The 21,185-nt window shown below is 49.3% G+C and overlaps 1 protein-coding gene across 2 annotated transcripts in view; it reads right to left on the reverse strand.

The window, feature by feature from the left end:
• Positions 1–21,185, reverse strand: part of CNBD2 (cyclic nucleotide binding domain containing 2) — a 31,146-nt gene that overhangs the window by 5,877 nt on the left and 4,084 nt on the right. The window contains exons 4-11 of one of the 2 annotated variants that reach the window (XM_040981116.1): positions 18,270–18,433; positions 14,196–14,352; positions 13,736–13,887; positions 12,786–12,924; positions 8,852–8,966; positions 5,148–5,325; positions 2,419–2,539; positions 821–978 (exon numbers count right to left, since the gene is read on the reverse strand). In XM_040981116.1, coding sequence (XP_040837050.1) covers positions 821–978; positions 2,419–2,539; positions 5,148–5,325; positions 8,852–8,966; positions 12,786–12,924; positions 13,736–13,887; positions 14,196–14,352; positions 18,270–18,433 — 1,184 coding nt within the window. Of the gene's footprint in view, positions 1–820; positions 991–2,418; positions 2,540–5,147; positions 5,326–8,851; positions 8,967–12,785; positions 12,925–13,735; positions 13,888–14,195; positions 14,353–18,269; positions 18,434–21,185 lie in introns of both variants that reach the window. The other variant, XM_040981115.1, reaches the window with a different exon arrangement.

Consider the following 21,185-nt stretch of genomic DNA (forward strand, 5'->3'; position numbering starts at 1 on the left):
GACAGCCCAAAGCCTTGGGACCCTGTACCCACATGGGAGACCAAGAAGCTGCTGCTGGCTCCTGGCTTTGGATTGGCTCAGCTCTGGTCATTGCAGCTACTTGGGGAGTGAACCAGCAGAGAGATCTTCCTCTCTGTCTCTCCCTCCTCTGTAGATCTGACTCGCCAATAAAAAATACAATAAATCTTAAATAATAAATATTTTGCCCCATTATAAAAGCATTAACATTCACTCTGAATATGAAAGGCACTAAATTTTAAAAATTTTTTTCTTCATCTAATTTTCCTATTTTTTTGAAAATTATGAAAGTATGTCATCCTTACCAAAACTTTAGAGAACAAGCAAAAAAAAATAGAGCCATACATACTGTCCAACCTTGACACAGCTTTTTCATAAGTCCATCTCTTTGTCCCCTCAGTATAAAGGCAGTGCGTGGGGACGGCAGCGACAAATGTGAGAGAAGCACAGACCACACAACCAGACAGCCTCGGGGTCGTAGCTTCCAGGGAGCTACCACCACAAGCTTGGCGACACCTCAGCCCGGGTCACCTCAGCTCACCTAGCTCTCCTCAGGTGAGGCAGTGTCACCGCATGTCACGTCACCGCACCTGACTGACCCCTGCTATAAAGCCACGGATTTAAAAACACAATTGTGTGATCTCACCAGCCTCTTCAAACGCGGCCAGCAGCCCGAGGATTGGGCCGACCCCGACAGCGCCAGCCCCAGTCAGCACCAGGACGCCCGGTTTTTCTTTCCCTCCCTGAGGTGAGAAGCGTGTTTCACAACCGCACGTCGGACGGGCCGCAGTCGCACACTGACCTGGGGTACTCAATCTCCATGCTCGTCAGCTTCTCTCGGAACTCTTCGTCGTCGCCAATCAGGGCGCAAAACTTGTCCTTCCTCATCTCTATGACCTCGGCGCCCAGACTCACGAGGGCCAAGGGCCGCGGGTCTCGCTGGTTCTCCGGGAGGAAGGCCTGGTACAAGCCCTGGGGACAAACCACACGCAGGGGCTGAGGCTCGGCGCCTCCCGCAGCCGGCTGTGCTCCGCGTGCTGCAGCCCCGGCCCTGCGCTCAGCTCCTGTCTCAACTCTGCTCTACCCGGCAAACCAGTTTCCCTCAGGACTTCCCACCAAAGTTAGTCAGCCAGTCCTCCTCAGGACCCCCTTTCTCAGCCAGCTCCTCCTCAGGCCTGAGGCAAGCGGCGCAGGCTGCCGCGGCTGCGCATGTGCACTGGGAAGGGGCCACCTTGTTAGGTGGGAGACCCGAGGGCCAGAAGCAAGATTAAAGCGGCAGGAGGGCCCGGTGAGGTATCCTAGCAGCTAAAATCATTGCCTTAAACATGCCAGGATCCCATATGGGCGCCAGTTCTAATCTCGGCAGCCCCGTTTCCCATCCAGCTCCCTGCTTGTGGCCTGGGAAAGCAGTCAAGGATAGCCCAAAGCCTTGGGACCCTGCACTGTGGGAGAGCCGGAAGAGCTCCTGGCTCCTGGCTTCGGATCGTTGCAGCACTGGCTGTTGTGGTCACTTGAGGAGTGAATCATTGGATGGAAGACCTTTGTCTCTCCTCCTCTCTGTATATCTGACTTTGCAATAAAAATAAATAAATCTTTTTTTAAAATCAGGGATCAGTCTTGTGGTACATTGGTTTCAGCTGCCCCTGAAAGCTGGCATTCCATATGAGCCAGGACCTTTATCTGAGTCTCCCACATGGGTGCAGGATCCCAAGTACTTGGGCCACCCTCCACTACTCCCTTAGGCACATTAGCAGGGACCTGGATCAGGAGTGGGGCAGCAGGGACTTGACCCAGCAGATATGAGCTCTCTATCTCTGGCCCTTCCTCTCTATTATTCTGCCTTTTAAATTTATAAAATTAGTCTTAAAAACAAAGCAAGAGAGAGTGTGCATGTGAAAGATAGAAAACAATTGACTTTTGTATATTAACTTGTAACCTATGACTTTATTTTAATCACCTATCAATTTCAGAAGTCTGTTTTTATGTTTTAGAATTACCTCCATGGACAATTATGTCACCTGAAAACTAAGACACCTTTGTTTCTTCCTTCCCAGTCTGACTCTCTTCTCATCTTCATATACTGCAGCTAGGACTTCTGGTACAATGTTGACTAGGAGTAGTAAGAAGGAATATCTTCGCCTTGTTCTTAGATTTTTTTAAAGCAAATCCCAGCTGTCTTGTCATTTTATCTATAAATATTTTGATATGTATCTTTTAAATATGAAGACTCTTTAAAAACATAACCATAATATGCTTATCATATCTTAAAAAATCAACATCCTTTCTTAATATCACCAAATACAGGGAGGGGAGTTTCTGAAACTGCAATAGCATCACTCAGCACTTCCTGCCCACATACATAACACGCTCTGAAGTCAGCAGGGCTCTGGGCATACATACCACAATCTCTCCTTGTTCCACGGTGTGGACCCTGATGTAGGCACCCACTGCTGCCTCTTTCGGGAGTTCACCAAACTTGGTATTGATCATGGGACATTTGATCATATGAGTATCCCTGGACCTGAAATATGACAACTTGTTAAAGATATCCCATTGTTATAGCTCAACAGGCCCGTGTGAATATAACCCAATGGATCTATGTGACTATAACCCAGCAGGCCCACATGGATATAACCTAGCAGACCCATGTGGACATAACCTAGCAGACCCTCATGGATATAGTCTGGAGCACCATGTGTATATAACCCAGCAGGCCCACATGCATATAACCAGCAGACCCAATCAGCCCTTACTAGATGCAAGGTGGGAGCTCCCCAACTCCTCCCAGAGAATAGACACCTTCCCCAGAGAGTGAAAAAGCTCAAAACCAAGCTCCGGGAGAGGCTGCCTCCCATAGCAGCAGCAAGAGAGAGGCACAGGGAAGGGTCTTGGGAGGGCATGTGATCACTCTAAATCCTGACGGCTGTTACATGGAGGAAGAAGTTGAGTCCCAGTCATTTAGACCCAAGATGAGGAAGCAATTTTTTTAAAAAAAGATTTTATTTTAAAGAGTTACAGTGAGGAGAATCACATACACACAGATCTTGCATTCCACTGGTTCACTCCCCAAATGCCTACAATAGCCTGGTTATGCCAGGCTAAATCCAGGAGCCAGGACTTTCACTCAGGTCTCCTATGTGGGTGCAGGGACCCAAGCACTTGCATCATCTTCTGCTGTTTCCCCAGGTGCATTAACAGGGAGCTGGCTTGGAAGTGGAGCAACCGGGATTTGCACAGATGCCCATGTGGGATGCCAGCTCTGTAGGGGGCAGGTGGTGGCTTAATGTGTCACATCACAGCACCTGCCCCAAGAAAGGGTTTGCTCAGCATAAATTTCTAAAATGGAACTGCCCTGCTCTGGCAGTGAGGAAGCTCTGAACCCTGAGGACAACAGAAACTGGGATTCTTTTGGACAGAAGGCAGGCAGCTTTTCCCAGCCAGTCCTGTGTGCAGCTTTGTTCTCTGGCTAGGTCGATGCACTGTGCTGTTTGGATCCATCAGCAGCTGAGAATACAGCAAGACTCAGTCAGCATGGGAAGCAGACCCAGTAGCGCATGGATGTGAAAGGCATATGCCCAGCATGACCTTAATTCACTTACTTCTGGGTCCAACCTGTCCCTTTTTCCTTTCTGACTCACAGCAGAGAGCCAGGTCTGGGCCACTTCTACCTTGGGGTTTCACACACTGTAGTCCTTGGAAGGAACATCCATGGGAACAAAAAAACTGACTCAGAAGTTGGAAGGCGCTCAGCATGAGGTGAGCAGCTCGCAAGGGCCTGGAGGCAGAGGGAGCGAGCCTGGAAATCCTGGAGGCAACCTGAGGCTCCAACATGGACGCTGTGGCTAGGATCCTTATGATACTTAGATTCCATATTAACAGAAGCGGGAGGGGTTTCTGTACTGGCCCAGGCCAAGCTGATTCTAGGCTGGTTCTCAGCAGACTCCTTTTCTGCTACTCACTCTCCTTCCCAAGAAAGGCCAAAGAATCCACCTGGTGCCAGCGTGACCGCCTCACCAGACAATGTGACAAACTGAAGACAGAACATGGGGCTAGCCATAGCCAACCTCTGTGATGGATGGCAGCTCACACAAGTACCAGTTCGAGTCTCAGCTGTTGTACTTCCAGTCTAGCTCCCGGACGATATCAGCACCTGGGAGGGCAGCAGATGATAGTTCAAGAGTTTCAATCCCTTCCACACATGTGGGAGACCCTAATGGTGTTCCTGGCTCCTGGATTCAGCCTGACCCAGTCCTAGCTTTTACAACTAAGTTGGTAGTGAAGCAGTAGATGGCAGATGTCTCTAGGTCTCTTTATCTTTCCTTCTCTGTCTCTCTCCTCTCTACTCTTTCTGTCACGCTGCCTTTCAAGTAGTTAAAGAAAGACAAAGATCTGACATCAACAACTGCTCCGAACTGGCTTCCGGCTCTGTGGCTTCCAACCTGCGTGATGCTGAGCAAGCAGCTAGAAGTCCGCCAATACCTTGCAGTCCTCATCTGAACTTCAGCAGTGAAAACCACAGTACTTAACTCCTGGGGTGACTGTGGAGTTTAAAATAGATAACACAATACTGGGCACAGAAGAGAATTCTGTAAGTGCTAACTCCATGGGTAATTACCATGATCTCACTTAATTGCTGTCTTACAACAACCCTGCAATTTGGATGCTGTTATTATGTACAGACAAGGAAACAAGGCTCAAAGGGGTCCAGTCCCTTGCCCAGGGTCATGGAGCCTTAAGAAAGGCCAGCAGGATTTGAACCTTGATTGCACTGATTCCAAATCCAGGATTTTAGATACCTTCTTGGAGCTGCCTCCCACAGATGGGGAGAGTTGGCTGAAAGGGCTCAGAATCAGAAGGGCCCAACAGAACGCACACAGATGGGAGGTGACAGCCTGATTTGCCGTGCCCCTTCTTCCTAATTAGGTTGTGGAGGTCTTGGGCAAAAAAGTAGGTTCTCTTGTGTGTCAGAGGCAGCGCATGGGGTCCTGGCTACGGAGCTTGGGAGTGCTCTAGGAGCTCTGCCTGGTCTGTTTCCTCCAGTACCCCCAAGATGCTGTTCTGTCAGTCATCTCCCCGTTTCCCCCAGTGTAGTACATACAGACCCTTTGTCTGCTGGGAACTGAGCTTACTTGATCTTCGGGCCCATCATCTTTGGGAGACTGCTTCCTGGGGCCTGGAGCTTCCCAACTAGGCTGGGCTTCTGCTGCTCCCTGGCATGCTGCAGGTGCAGAAGCTTCAGAGAACTGAAGTCCTGGAGAGGATATGATTTGATCTGGAATTCCTTGAACCTCCTCGAAGGAGAGGATTCTGCTGGAGAAAGCACACAAAAACAGTCACTGGGTCTTGGGATTTAAAAAAAGAGAGAGACTTATTTTGGTTTTATTTGAAAGGCAGATTTATAGAAAGAAGAGAAGAGATAAAGAAAGAGAGTGCTGATCCAATCTCAGGCCAGGAGCTTCTTCCAGATGTCTCATGTAGGTGCACTTAGGTCATCCTCCCCTGCTTTTCCAGGTCATAAGCAGGGAGCTGGGTTGGAAGTAGAACAGCCGGGACTTGAACAACCACCCATACAGGATGCCAGTGCTGTAGGCAGCACCTTAACTTACTAAGTCATGGCACCAGCCCCTAATTTCAGGGTCTTTGTACAGACGGATGTGGTAGTGGTGGTGATGATGGTCATAGAACTTTCTCAAAGTATGTGCTTTAATAGTCCAGTGCATGGGGAAATTAAGAAGAAATCTGAGAACAGGACATGGTGGCAGCACCTGGGCCACAGCCTTTACTTCCACTACTTCAAGACAAGAGTAATTTGCCTAACTGAAGAGAAACAATAAAGAGCTTGAGTCACCCAGAAATGACCTGAAACTTGGATTTGCATCCAGTGCTATTAGGTCCCTCATCACTCTCTTCAACAGAAAACATTTATCATAGCTTTCAAACTGTGCCAGGGTAGCAACAGAAGATACTGGAGTGATCAAGCAAGCACCTGGGACAGGGCTGTAGCATCTTGCCTCTTCAGACTATTGTCGGAATGACAGGGGAAGTTGTGATGTACCCAGCCCCGTGCCGGCAGAAACCAGCCGAGTGTGAAAGTTACTGAGATCTCCGAGGAAATACTTCTCCAAGACAAAAAAATGAGTACATTGAATATTCACTAACACTATGCTTGGTGAAGGAAGCCAGACACAACACAGTCCTTGCTGTGTGATTTCACTGATGTGACACACCAGGAAGAATGGTGAGAAGCAGATTCTTGGCTGCTTAGGACCAAGGGGAGGGATGGGGGTGTACTTAAGACTTGGGAGGGGTACAAGGAATACAAGGAATACAAGGGGTACAAGGTTATTTAAAGATAACCTTGGTGTGTGGTGGTCCCTTCACAGCTTTTGACAAAATACACTGAATCATGCATTTCAAATGTGTGTATCTGAGTTTATCAATTAGGTCTTGGGACCAATGCAATGGTTCAGTGACTAAACTGTCACTTTGTAAGGACTGGTTCATGTCCAGGCTGATCCACTTCCCATCTAGCTCCCTGCTTGAGGCCTGGGAAAGCAACAAACGGTCCAAAGCCTTGGAACCTTGCACCCATGTGGGAGATTCAGACGAAGCTCCTGACTCCTGACTTCAGATCAGTTCTGCCGTGGTGTCTGTTTGGAGAGTGAACCAATGGACTGGACGGAAGATCTTTTTCTCTGTGAAATCTGTCTTTCCAATAAAAATAAATAAGTAATTTATAACACACACAGATCTTGGAGTGGGTGTTTGGCACAGTGGTTCAGATGCCACTTGAGATGGCCTGCAGTCAGTATTCGGGTGTCTGGGCTTAAAGCAGCTGGTGATGATGGCTCAAGTAATTGTGTAGGAGACTCAAATTACATTCCTGGCTCTGGCCTGGCCCAGCCCCTCAGCTGTTTGAGGACATTTTGGGGAGGGAATTAGCAGATGAAAAATGAATATCCATCTCTTTGCCTTTCAAATAAATACATAGATTTAAATTTTTTAAAAGAAATCTCTTGGGATGGGAATGTAGCCTAGCAATGGAGACACTTTCATCACACACCAACACTCAGCTCTGGCTCTGACTCCAGCTCCCTGCTAAGGCAGACGCCGGCAGGCAGGAGTGATAATCCAAGGGCCTGAGTCCCTGCTGTTCATACAGAAACCTGTGCTGAGCTCTCTGCTCCTGGCACAGCCCTGGTCATGGCACGGGATATGGGAGAATAAATCAGCAGACAGGAACTCACTGTCTCTTCTCCTTCTGTCCCTTTGCCTCTCAAATAAACAAATAAATTAATAAACATTTCAGAAAAAAGATCTTCAGTGTTACAATCAACTATTAAAATTAATGTGAAGGGAACTAAGTTCAAGCTTACAAGCAGTAGGCCTGGTTTAACAGCAACACTGAAGGTGTTTTGGCAACACCCATCAATACCTTAAATGCACATTGGCAGTATATACAGGATCAATGGACTGATTTGGTAATTCTAAGAATTTGTTCCATATATTTCCTTGCACAGGATATAAAGATGAACATACCAAGAAATTCACCCCAGTAAAGTGAAAAATTGGGTTGTGAAAATTTGGAAATAACAAGGCATGTATAAAAGGTAATTGGTTAGTAATTATTACATATTTATGTAAAAGGATAAAATTCTGCTGCTCTAGCCAGGATGAGATAACTGGGACTAGATTTTGGCTCCTATTTGAAGCTATTAAAATACTAGACAAGCTCATAAAAAGTGTTCTAAATCACTGAATACCAGATAATGAAGGAAAATCAGCCTTCCAACATAGATAACAGGACACAGTAGGTTAAGTTTCTACCTACAGCATAGGCAGCCCATATGGGACTTTAACTGCTAGGGTACCATGCCAGGCCCTAAGTGTGTTTTTTTAAATAAACTGGTTCATAAAAATACTAGCTTCTGAATATTATCCGATGGCAGGTGTGGAACTGGGCCTAGAGCTACGAAGCCCTCACAGGCCTCACACGCTAGCCAGACCGCAGCTACTTAATCAGCATTTCAGACGTTATTCTATTTCAGTGGGCTGACGTCACAGGAGAAAAATGCAGGATGTGGGCCCGGCGCGGTGGCGCAGTGGTTAAGGTCCTTGCCTTGCACGCCCGGGATCCCATATGGGTGCCGGTTCTAATCCCGGCGGCCCCTCTTCCCATCCAGCTCCCTGCTTGTGGCCCGGGAAAGCAGTCGAGGACGGCCCAAGGCTTTGGGACCCTGCACCCATGTGGGAGACCCAGAAGAGGCTCCTGGCTTCGGATCAGCATAGCATCGGCCATTGCGCTCACTTGGGGAGTGAATCATCGGACGGAAGATCTTCCTCTCTGTCTCTCCTCTCTGTATATCCGCCTTTCCAATAAAAATAAAATAAATCTTTAAAAAAAAGAATAAAGAAAATAAAATAAAATACCAAAAAAAAAAAAAAAATGCAGGATGTGTGATCGGGATACGATGGGAGCGGGAAGCACTGCTCCAGTGTAAGAAAGCAGGCATACTTCTCCAAGGAGGCAGTGTTTGGTCTAAGGTCTCAAAAGCAAAAGAGAACTGGGCAATAAAAAGGGGGCAGAGGAGGGATGCGAGTGGCAAGGAGAGCAGACGACTCTGTGGGAAAGTCTGAGAGAGGCAGGGAACCACTCCAGAGGGGGAGCTGGTGTGCAGGGCAGTTTCTGTGGTCCAGGCGTCAGTAGATGGTACAAGGGCTCACATGACAGATCCTGGGGAGCCCTCCTGCCTCTTATCCACTAACCCCAACACTCCACCTGCTGGGAGCTGGGCCTGCTCTGTGCTCCCAGCAGGTGCCGTGGCCCACCTACCTATGAGGTGGCTCCCAAGAGGCTTGTCCTCTATCAATCCCAGCTGCTGCCAGACCCACTTGCAGTAGGATGGGGAGTCGGCGAAGTCTAGCAGCCTCAAGACTTCGCAGCTGCCCTGCACATGACAAGGGGCACAACAAAGAGTTAAGTCCAGAGGCTGCAGGTAGGTCAGGCTCTCAAAGAAATCTCTCTTACTATATCATTTGCTGCAGTATTCAAATAGCTAAAAAGGCATGCCACATTGGTGATGGAAAAAATTACCACAGAGGGCACTGCTGGAAACAATGTCAATGTTGGCTATGAACTACACATTATACATTACAACAACATTCAAATTCCCCCAATCTTATGAAAAATGATAAAAATACATTAAAAAAAAACAGACCCAGTGCAGTAGCCTAGCAGCTAAAGTCCTCGCCTTGCAAACACCGGGATCCCAGATGAGCACTGGTTCTAGTCCTGACAGCACCATTTCCCATCTAACTCCCTGCTTGTGGCCAGGGAAAGCAGTCGAGGATGGCCCAAAGCCTTGAAATCCTGCCCTATGTAGGAGACCCAGAAGCAGCTCCTGGCTTTGGATTGGTGCAGCACCAGCCATTGCGGCCATTTGGAGAGTGAATCATCTGATGGAAGATCTTCTTTCCTGTCTCACCTCCTCTCTGTATATCTGATTTCCAATAAAAATTAAATAATTTTTAAAATAAACAAAAACGAAAAAAAAGGAAATAAATATAATTCCCCAATTTTGATAACTAATCTGTGGTTAATTTTTCATTTCAGAAATAACTTGTTGGAGTACGAAGGGGTAAATAAATACAGTGAATGCTACTTAGCTCTCATATTGCGCATACCTTGGGAAGTAGCAGGTGTTGGCTCAAGCATGCAGCTCCTGCCACCCATGTGGGAGACCTCATTTACATTCCAACCTGCAGCTTCAGCCTGGCCCAGCTCTCATGTGTACCAACCTCAGCCAGGCCCAGCCCCAGCTCTCATGGGTATTTGTGGAGTCAACCAATGGATGACAGTTGTCTCTACTTCTAGAACAATTTCATCTTAGTAAAAGTGACCATGTTGGCATCATGTCATGAGAGTGGAGGCTGCTGTCTGGGAAGGGACACAGCGAGTCCTCTCAGGCGGTAAGTGTTCTGTGGAGGCTGACGACACAGGGACACACGCTTAAACACTCATCACGCTGTATTACTCGGACTTGAGATCTTCACTGCATAGAGGTTAGAATCTCAAGAGAACAAAAATAAACATTTTCTTCAAGATTCACATTTGGTTGTCTTTGATGTGCCAGTGTGATATATAACTCATTTTGCTCAGGATAGGAGAGTTCCACAACCAAACTCAGCACCTTTCCAAACTCCTAGATTGGATGTAGCAGTGTCTCGGCTTTAGCTCACAAGCTGGAAGTGCAAGATGGCTGAATAACACTCGGGGGTGGAGATTCTTGATGGCCTTCTTTCCTTGCTCACAACTCAGACGGGATGGCCGGAGGTGAAACAGCCTCATTGTGACCATTAGGCTTCCGTCCATGAGTTAGAGATAATGAGAGGAAAAGCCCAAGGGGGCCTGGGCTCTTCTTAGGATGCATTTATTTCAAAGGCAGAGTGATGGAGAGAAGAAGGGAAGAAAGGAAAGAGCAAAGAAAGGAGGCAGGGACAGGAAGAGGGAGAGAGATCTTCCACCTGCTGCTTCACTCCCCAGGTGGATCCAAGAACAGGATAGCAAGGCCTGGTCCAGGCTGAGAGGAACTCAGACCGCCACCCAGGTCTCCCGTGCAGGTGGAAGGAGCCTGTGCACTTGGGCCATCTTGCACTGCTGTCCCAGGTACATGAGTGGGAACGGGGTCGCAGTGGAGCAGCTAGGACTAGAATCAGTGCTCTGACACACGATGCTAATGATGCAGGCAGCAGCTTTGCTCACTGCACCACGACACCAGCCCTGGGGCCTGGGTTCTTGATGATTTCCTAGAATAGATATTCTATCCTGGACTGCTTAATTCCAGAACTGACAACTGCATAAGAAAATTAACTATGATTTATTAAGCAAGTGGAATTCTGGGAGCTGGAGCAGAGCAGCTGCAGGTTACAACACAGTGCAAGTCTGGCAGAGAGCGCAGGCAGATCTCCACCCAAGCCCGCAGCAGGACTGGGCTCCTGCTTGCAGTGGTCAGTTCAGCTGGATAACTTCTTCAGCAGCAAAATGTATGGTGATGCAAGTCCCCGCAGAAATGTTAAATGTCACCGGGTGACCCTCAGCCCACCCCTCTGCCATCCCATTGATCATGGAAGTAGGTTCAAGCTGGACTCTCCTTCACTAGCTGAGGCCCTCTGAGTGACCACAAGGAGCAGGGTCTCTCTGATGAGCAGCCATGGGCAAAAAGGGTGATCCTGGAGTGACTCTTGCTTGCTGAGAGTAGGGAGTGGAGTCCTAATACAACCTCACCTGTTAGCCTAACGTCTGAGCCACGTTTGACAGTGACCTTGGGAAGAATGCCAAAAGATGCATGGCTTCTGTTTGGGCACATAGTGCCACACTGCCTACAGACACACCACCTCACTCACATTCTTTCCAACAGGTCAGGAGAGAAAACTTGAGAATAATACTGCATCTCAGGGCCCAGTGCAGTTGCCTAGTGGCTAAATGCTTACCTTGCATGTGCCGCAATCCCATATGGGCACTGATTCGTGTCCTGGCTGCTCCACTTCCCTTCTGTCTCCCTGCTTGTAGCCTCGGAAAGCAGTCAAGGATGGCCCAAAGCTTTGGGACCCTGCACCCAGCTTCAGATCAGCTTAGCTGCAGCCCTTGCGGCCACTTGGGGAGTGAACCAGTGGATGGAAGATCTTTCTCTCTATATCTCCTCTCTATATATCTGACTTTCCAATAAAAATAAATAAATCTTTGAAAAGAATAATACTGTGTATTACACAATCCTTTTCATCTTCACTAACTTAACAGTTAAAAGTGATATATTTCCTTTTAATTTCACATCTGTATAAACGCTCTTTTTCAGTGGGCACTCTAATGGAAACATGACACAGATTTAAGATTACTGCTGAAGATGGAGAAGTCGGGAAACCTTTAATAAGCCTTTAGTACATGACAGCCATTGTGCTTAGAGCCTTGTTCAACTTCGCTCAGTCAACATGCGTTACCCAGGAACATACACACACTCTCACACACAGAGTCATACACGCAGTTTCCTCTTGCAAAAGTTGCCTGCGGGTTTTTAATGGCATCACTATCTATGGAGGGAACAGTTTCTTCACGTGTCCCTCACAGAGGCTAACTGTGCAAACTGAGATGCCTGTGGGCGGTAACTATGTGACACCAGGAGCAAATCAGGTTCCCCAACTCTGCAGCCCCAAGGAATATACGGGAACCCGCTGCTGACGTCGCCCTCTCGTGGCAATATTGCAAAACTACAGGAGCTGGGACTTCTAGGTTTCCAGAGCGGTGGGAGAACGCCGAGCCCTGGGATGACCGGAAATCCAAAACAGAGTGGGTAGGTATTAACCAGCTCCAGCTGGAAGGGGCTGCACAGCATAGGCCCGGGCTTGCAGATCTTGTGAATGCCAAAAGGCAGAAATCACAATTTGTATGTAAAACAATTAAATCCTACTTTAATTTCTATGTTCTTAAATGAAAGCAGAGAATGGACATCTCCCACCTGCTAGCTCACTCCCCAAACACCTGCAGCAGCCAGGGAGAAGCCGGGAGACAGACAGTCCGTGGGAGTCTCCCCTGTGGTTGGCAGGGGACAGTCCTGACCACAACCTGCTGCCCTGCAGGGTGCACCAAAGCAGGAAGCCAGAATTGCCAGTAGAGCCAGGACTTGAAAGCCGGTCCAGTGACCGTTAGCTGGAGGCTGTGCTGACTTCCTTCCTCCGTCATATCTCAAGAAGCTGCCCTGGGCATGGCCGCTCACCTTGCAGAGGAAGAGGATGCAGGCCGACTCGACGACGTCTCTGGAGATGAGCTCCCTATACGCGAACTTCACCACCTTCCCCAGGGTCACGAGATGCCAGAGCTTTTCATCGTCCCAGGACTCAAACAGCTCCATTGCCCTGCGCGGAGAGGCCCACCACGGTCAGGACCTGTGGCCCGCCCTGGCTCCTGCCAGCCACACACGGCCATCTCCAGCCAGGGTTCACGCCCTGCTCTGGGAAAAGCCTGGCCGGGAGGAGCCCTGCACCCACCCACTCATCCCATGGCCTTAGCCCTTCACCCTCACAGGAGGCAGGGGCTCAGAAAAACAAAGTAAGCCAACAGCTGACATGGGAATTCAGGCACCAGATAGAATATATCTCTCTCTGTGTCCTTGTCTTTCTCTCTCTAACTCTGACTTTCAAATTTGTGGGCTCTTGGGACCTGAACAAATGGATGGGATCTCTTTGTCTTGAAATAAAATTTTTTAATTACATATTTTAGATTACAGTTTAGAAAGGGGCTGCAAGCACAGGGTGCAGCAGAGACAAGGGTTGGGCAACTTCCCCATGCTGGGGTGAGCACGGGGAGGGAGTGATGCAGGATGCCTGGCCAGGCACAGGTACCTCCTCACCCTGCACCGACCATCGAGGCAAACCAGGGCGCCAGCCACAGGGAGACCAGCTGGGACAAGCGCTACAAGGGGCCTAGTCCACCGTGTAGCCAGCAGGGCTCAGGAGACAAGCAGTCTTACAACCATCCCACAAAGCAGGGACACTGAAGCTGAGCCCTGAGCAGGTACAGTAGGAGTCGGTTGGGCGGAGAGGTCAGATAAGAGCAGGGCATTCCAGAACATTCCAGCACTTCATACTTCCCACCAGGTCCACAACAAAGCCAAGCTCCCCTAAAATACACAGCAGACCCAAAGCCTGTTGAATGAGATGCAGTTACCTAAAAAAATCAAACCGGTACTGAGCAGCTTTCTGAATTTCTTCACCCAGTTGGTTAGTGTCCATATCCTCCCGGTCAACAACCAAGAACTCTGTCTCTTCCATGCAGACCACGGTGTTCCTCGACAGGGAAGAGTTCAGAAAGCCCATTTCCTGGTGAGTGGACAGGACCCCGGCTGGTATGAGCGTCCCCTTCCTGCTCCATCTGCACCTTGGGCACACTCATCCCCAGGCTCTCCTGCCACGCTTGTTGTTTGTGAAAAAAAAAAACAAGAGGCCTGAACAGGCCAGAGGAGAGGATGCTGGAGTGGCCTCTCTCAGGGGTCACCCAGATGAAGACATTAGCCTTGGACATGACCTGGTTCAACTCAGCCGGCAGGTGGCAGGTGAGGACACAGAGGACCAGGCAGGCTGAGGGGCCTTGTCACCCCCACCCCCACTCTGCAGGAAGCCAAGCTCACCCCGAAGGAACTGCCCTTGCACAGCAGTGTCGGGTGGGGGTCCAGGAAGGCACTGCTGCCATCCTCGTCTTCAGTGAGTGCCACTGTGCCCATGTAGACAAAGTAAAAACTGTTGCCCCTCCGGCCCTTCTTGATGATCACACGCCGGCGACTGAAGCTGGGGAGAGACGGCAGCCTGAGCCTGTGGCACTTGCCCTTTCAACCTTCTCGGGTCCCCAAGAGCGCTTGGTGCTACAGCGAGTCCCCTGGAATTGGGGGAGAAGTCAGAGTGAGCCGGCCATGGACTGTTCAGCCTCGACCCAGAGGCTGGGATCTCCATGGTCCTAAGGGCGAGGCCATGCCCCCAGTGACACGAGTGGGACAGAAGGCACTCCAGCCAGGGAATGGGGTTTTGAAGATAAGTGGATGCAGATCAGCATTCCTACCAATGTGGACTTCACAGCTGGAGCTGGAAACCCTTCAGAGGCCATGGATTCCCACCTGCATTGTGGAGACAAGAAAAAAGGGGCCCAAGGCACCCACAGCCCCCAATATCTCAGCGCCAGGACCCCAACCTCCTGCAGCAGCTGCATGATACTGGCCACGAGGCACCAGCTCTGTCTATCTGCCCCGACTGTGCCCTAAGTTTGCTCTAAACTTTCCAGTCCTTGGACAGTATTGCTGACCCCATAAAGCCAGCCCAGAACCAGCGAACCAGGAAAGCCTTTCTTCTCCCAGAACAAACCCCAGTGCTCTCTGACTTGTGTGGCAAAGAGGAGGTCATTTTCTGTTTCCCACTGGACTACAGTTGAAAAGATGGAAATGAAGGGAGGTGACAGTAGCAGTCATCTTGCCCCTACGAAGAAGAGTTGTGTTTATAAAACAAAAGAAGAGCTCAGAAACAGGAACAGACAGGCAGGTCCTTGGCACGGTGCCACTGCAGACCAATCCCAGGACATCGCTGGTAGGTCCCCTTGGCCCAGGCGTTCTGACCCTCGCAATGGCAAGAATCTGGTCTAAGCCACTAGTTCCCAAACCCAGAAATAACCAGCAACCAGCAGAGGACTTTAACAGCCACCGCCTCAAATCCTCCTCCTCCAGATTTTACGAATAAAATCCACACTCTTGTTCTTGTTCCACTGATGAGGTTCCCGAGGCTTGGAAAGACCCGGGAGCTTGCTGAGGTCCCCCTGGGCCGGGGGTGGCATTCAGTTCCAGAGCTTTCAGCTTCCTGTTCTTTGGCTTCCATGACATCACTCTGCAGGGTGGGCTGCACTTCCGCCCTGGGCCGCAACAGAGTCAACTGTGCTCTCTGTGTGGCATGCTTGTCTACACACCCCCCTGACTAAGTTCACCTGTTCAAACTCCACCTCCTCCGTGAAACCCTTGACCAAGTCAGCTGGACAGCTGTCTCCTTCCTCCAGCAGCATCCTGTACTGGTCACAGTGGACCTTGCTGGTGCACACCTGTCACTAAGAACCGTAGTTGGCCGTGTCTATGCACAGACTATAACCTCCATGAACGAATATGCCAGGGTCCAAGGCCGCAGTGACCTCCTATCCTGGCTTCTCATGGCAGGCCCTTCTTCAGCTCTTCTGTAAAGCTGGCAGCATGCTCAGAGGCCCTGGTTCTAAGGTCACTACATGACAATTTTCTTAACCTATGACAGCCTGGCAAAGGCTTCAAGGCTAATACTTAAAGAGCATAAAATAAAATTCAACAGAAGTATACTTAAATGGCTCTAAAATTCCAATGTGGGAGATGGTCATATTTGCACATCTTTATTGAGGCATCAAGTAAGATTTAGCAATTGATCCAATACCTATTAAAATGTTGAGGGCCCAGTGTGGTAGCCTAGTGGCAAAAGTCCTTGCTTTGCATGCATCAAGATCCACACATGGGCACTGGTTTGTGTCCCAGCTGCTCCGCTTTTCATCCAGCTCCTTCCCTGTAGCCTGGGAGGGCAGTGGAGTGTAGTCTAAAATCTTGGGACCCTGCACCACATGGTAGACCTGGAGCAAGCTCCTGGCTCCTGGCTTCAGATTGGCTGAGCTCTGGCCATTGTGGTCACTTGGAAGTGAACCAATGGACAGAGGATCCTTCTCTCTGTCTCTCCTTCTCTGTAATTCTGACTTTCCAATGAAAAATAAATAAATAAATCCTTTAAAAAAAGAATAAATAAGATTTTGAACATTTGGTGAACAAAAGTCACTTTTTAAGAAATCTGATGCATCTCCATTCACAATCGCTAAGCTATGGAATCAGCCCAAATGTCCATCCTATGACACATGGAGGAATAAAACATAAATATACACTGTGGGAGACTGTCTCTGGACCTCTGCCCACTTTGGCTGTATGGGAGGTCATAGGGCAGGGCACACCGTGTCCCCGGGTCTTGGCACATCGACACCTCCACCTGACCTGCTCGCTGCCCACACAGGCGAGAGCAGTGGGCTGCGCCCCCGTTTCCTTTTCTGTCCTTGGGCAAGTTGTGCTGGGATTTTCCTTCTTTCTTTTTTCTTTTAAGATTTATTTATTTTTATTGGAAAGTCAGTGAATTAACAGATGGAAATTTTTTCTTTCTGTCTCTCTGCAACTTTGCCTTTCATTTTTAAAAAGTTATTTATTTTTATTGGAAAGAAGGAAAGATAGAGAGAAGATCTCCCATCCAATGACTCATTTCCCAAGCAGCCGCAATGGCTGGAGCTGAGCCAATCTGAAGCCAGGAGCCCAGAGTCTCTTCCAGGTGTCCCATGCGAGTACAGGGTCTCAAGGCTTTGGGCCATCCTTGACTGCTTTCCCAGGCCACAAGCAGGGAGCTGGATGGGAAGTGGGGCTGTTGGGATTAGAACCGGCGCCCATATGGGATCCCGGCACGTTCAAGAAGTAAACCACAATTTTGTGATTGTGTGAGCAAGATAACCTCTAAGACAATGAAAAGATAATGATAATACTAATAAATATGGAAAAAGTCTATGGAAAACAGAATTAAAAGATGTTTACTTTGGCAAAAAAAAAAAAGAAATCCATTTTCAGTTATAGTTTGCATTTTCCATGAAATTTAAATTTTTGAAAATGTGAGAGGCAGAGACAACTTCCACCTACTGGTTCATTCCCCAAATGCTTGCTATGCCAAGCCCAAACCAAGAGCTGGAGCTCACTCCAGCTCTCCCACACGGGTGTCAGGGATTCAACCACTTGACATCACTGTGGCCTCCAGAGTCTGGCTTGGCAGGAAGCTGGAATCCAGTGGGGACTGAACCCAAGCACTCTGATATGGGATGCAGGTGCATTTGTTTTCAAAATTTATTTTTTTTATTGGAAAGGCAGATATACAGAGTGAAGGAGAGACAGAGAAGATGATCTTCCATCTGCTGGTTCACTCCCCAATCCAAAGCCAGGAGCCAGGAGCTTCTTCCAGGTCTCCCATGTGGGTGTAAGATCCCAAGGCTTTGATCTCTTCTGCTTTCCCAGGCCACAAGCAGAAGCTGGATGGGAAGAGGAGCAGCCAGGATATGAACCAGCACCTGTATGGAATCCTGGTGCATAAAAGGCGAGGATTTAGCCACTAGGGTATTGTGTTGGGACCAAGGGATGCAGATGTCTTGTCAGTCCAAACACCCACTCCCATTAGTTTTTTAAAGAGCACTCTATACATGAACATTAAATTATTTTTTGCACCAAAGGGAGCATTTTTTAATTTTAAGTGCCACAAACGTTCTAAAGTCCCTACCCCTGGTGGCTCTGGCATTTAGGGCCCCAGTGGGAGTCCTAGTTCTGTTCCTTATCTGGGTGACCTGGGATGAGCTGTTTCTCCCCTCAGGACCTACTTTCCTCCTCTGAAATACGAGTGAACTGGATCCTTCCTGAGCTTCCTACCAGATCCTCTCCAGATCCAATGGTCCTCAAATTCAAGAAAGACCCTTGAGAAGCAAATGAGATTGACTGAACCATGACCACAATAAGCATAACGGTGGACAGACAGGGTCTTTGTCGTGGCTGATAGTCTTCCGAGGGACGGGCAGGGCTGGCCACATGCCCCAAGCTGGGCTCCTGCTGCCCAGCTGGTGGTCAAGGACTGACCCCTTCACTGACCGTTCAAAGCGCATGATCTTGACCAGGAGCAGCTGCAGGGACTCGGTGAAGTTCCGGAAGCTGTCAAGGACCTGCATGATTTTAAGGAGAGTCTGGACTTCCTTCTCAGTCCTCCAGGAAGGCTTCTTCCGTGTGATCTTAATGGCCCTCGGAGGGAAGTGACCCTGAGAAGAGAAGGCCAGAGTGACTGATGGGAACTAGCAGCTCCCGCCAAGAGGCAGCTGGCAGCTCCACACACTGCCAGGTGCAGGCTGTCCCACTCCCCAGACAACCCTGGCTCACATGCCATGTGTCCTTTCAGTGTGCCAGGCTGTGGGCACCTTGGACACCCATCCCTGGAACCACATCCCAAACCAAGAGCCATCTGACAGGCGGAAGACACTCAGGCAGGAATATAAGTGGACTGGCCAAGGCCAAGGCCCGTCTCTCTCCAGCTGTGCTGTTTATGGACTTCCCCATGTTAGAGGTGGCTTCCAGGCCTCAGGGGTCTTGCAGAATCCTCTTGGGGCATGCACACAGCAGAGTCTGAGCCCAGACCTCAGCATGCCACAGACGACTGACAAGCCATGCCACACTATCAGCGAACATGGGACAAATCTGCCGGCCAGCACTCCTGCCGGCCATGGAAATGGTCCCTCACATCGCGAGTACCACCAAGCTCTTCTCCCATCTCCTCCCTTCCTTCTCTCCCCTCCGCTCTCTCCCCATATGTGCCAAGCTCTGTCTGGAGGCCTTTGCTTAGGCTGTCTCGCCTACCTGGAATGTTCTGCCCCTGGATCTTCATGTGGCCACAGCCGCCTCCTCCTCACCAGTCAGGTCTCAGTCTGTGTGCTGCCATACTCATATGAGACCAAAACAGTGGCCACTGACCACATATGGCTATTTACGTTACAATTAAAATATGAGAATAATTTCCCTGGTTGCACCAGCCACAAGTGCTCCCCAGTTAAGTATGGCTAATATGTTGGACAATCCAGATATTGAACTTTTCCATTCTCTCAGAAAAGTTCAACTAGACAAAGCTGCTCTAGAATATGAGTTCCGACATGACCAAGGCAACGACCTTGACCATCATGTTGCGCCTCCCATGCAGTAGGTACTCAACAAAATAAATATTTATAAAAAGCATGGATGGATGCTGGCAATAACAGTAATTGTTATGAAAGCAAAATGGAAATGGGAGACAGAAGTGGTGTTAATATGCAGCAAGTTAAGCTGCCACCATCAACCCTGGCATCCCATATGGACACCAGTTTGAGTTCTGGCTGTTCCAGTTCCAATTCAGCTCCCTGATAATGTAACTGGAAAACAGAAAAAGACAGCCCAAATGCTTGATCCACTGTCACCCATGTGGGAAACCTGGAAAACAGTCCTGGCTGCCAGCTTCAGATGAGCCTAGCTCTGGCTACTGGAGCCATTAGGAAGTGACCCAGTGGGTATAAGATAGCTCTCTCGCTCTCTCTGTAAATCTGACTTCCAAGTAAAATAAATAAAACCTTAAAAAAAAAAAAAAAAAAAAACGGGCCCAGCACAGTAGCCTAGCAGCTAAAGTCCTTGGCTTGCATGCACCAGATCCCATATGGGTGCCGGTTCATATCCTGATGGCCTGCTTCCCATCCAGCTCCCTGCTTGTGGCCTGGGAAAACAGCAGAGGATGGCCCAAAGCCTTGGGACCCTGTACCCAATTGAGAGACCTGGAAAAAGCCCCTGGCTTCTGACTGGCTCAGCTCTAGCCATGGCAGTCATTTAGGGAGTGACCCAGAGGACAAATCTTTCTGCCTTTTTCTCTGGGAAATCTGCTTTTCTAATAAAAATCAAATGTTTTAAAAAAGAAAGAAAGAAATCAGAAATCAGAAGTTCACGTCCCCTGGTACCGTATCAGCCTAATCCAGACCACAGACGACACACCCAGCACAGGTTGCTTTTTAAATAAATGTCAGACTGCAGACATTGTTTATGCAACTTGCCCCCCCCCCCCCCCCCCGCCCCACGTTTTTGAAGCTTCCCCCTGCTTCCCACATCCCAGTTGCTACAATAAGCCTGTCTCCCATGAGAAGCCTCCCTGATACCAAGGGTTCGCCCAGGGAAGGTGAATGTCGTTAGAGGCCTCCTGCGGACTACACTGAGGACTAGTTTCCCGTCAGAATTTAAGGGCTGTGCTGAGGCCCAGGTGGTAAGTGCATAAACGTGTGTATCAGCTTTTTTGAGGTAGAGTTCACATATCCTGTGAGCCACGATTTCAAGTGTGTAAGGCTGGCGCTTGCAGTATCTTCACAGACTTGTGCGACCACCACCACCACAGTCCGCCTCAGAACCCTCGCATTACCTGACGTATTCCCGTGCTCACTAGCAGACACGCCAGCGCTTTGCGGGGCGCGGGGCGCGGGCACGGGGCGCAGCGCCCACCTCTGCTGCGTAGGATCAGCCAGACAAGCGCCTGTCACGAGCGCCACCTAGCGGCCTTGCTTCTAACAACAGTTTTGTGCCTCTCGCTCCCCCATCCCTGCTGCTTTACACGTGGTTGCCTTGGGCTCTAGAGTGTGGTGGCTCTCAGGCCCTACTTTCTGAGGTGATCTCTAACGTCCTGTGTCCGACGCTGGCCAATCCAGAAGGCCGAGGAAGCACACATTATGAGCGATATGCTGACCGTGTGTCTTCCCAGAGTGGGCAGCTGGAGAGATAATGCTGGGGAGAGGGAGGCGCCAGGGAAGGCAGGGGTGGGACGGAGGAAAGTACCCCTGGGGTAGATCTGTTCTCACCCCTTCAAAAATCAGCATAGCAGGGCAGGGTCTATCTGCACTGGTGAGAACCTCAGGTTTGCCTTGCTCATGCGGAGACTCCCTGACATTTCGAAGTGGGATTCTTAATTGAATTTGGTAGCTGGATTGGATGGGGAGGAGCCAGCAAGGAAACAAC

This window comes from Ochotona curzoniae, unplaced genomic scaffold, assembly GCF_017591425.1.
Source record: "Ochotona curzoniae isolate NIBS_2020 unplaced genomic scaffold, NIBS_Ocur_1.0 contig_3520, whole genome shotgun sequence".
Taxonomy (NCBI): domain Eukaryota; kingdom Metazoa; phylum Chordata; class Mammalia; order Lagomorpha; family Ochotonidae; genus Ochotona; species Ochotona curzoniae.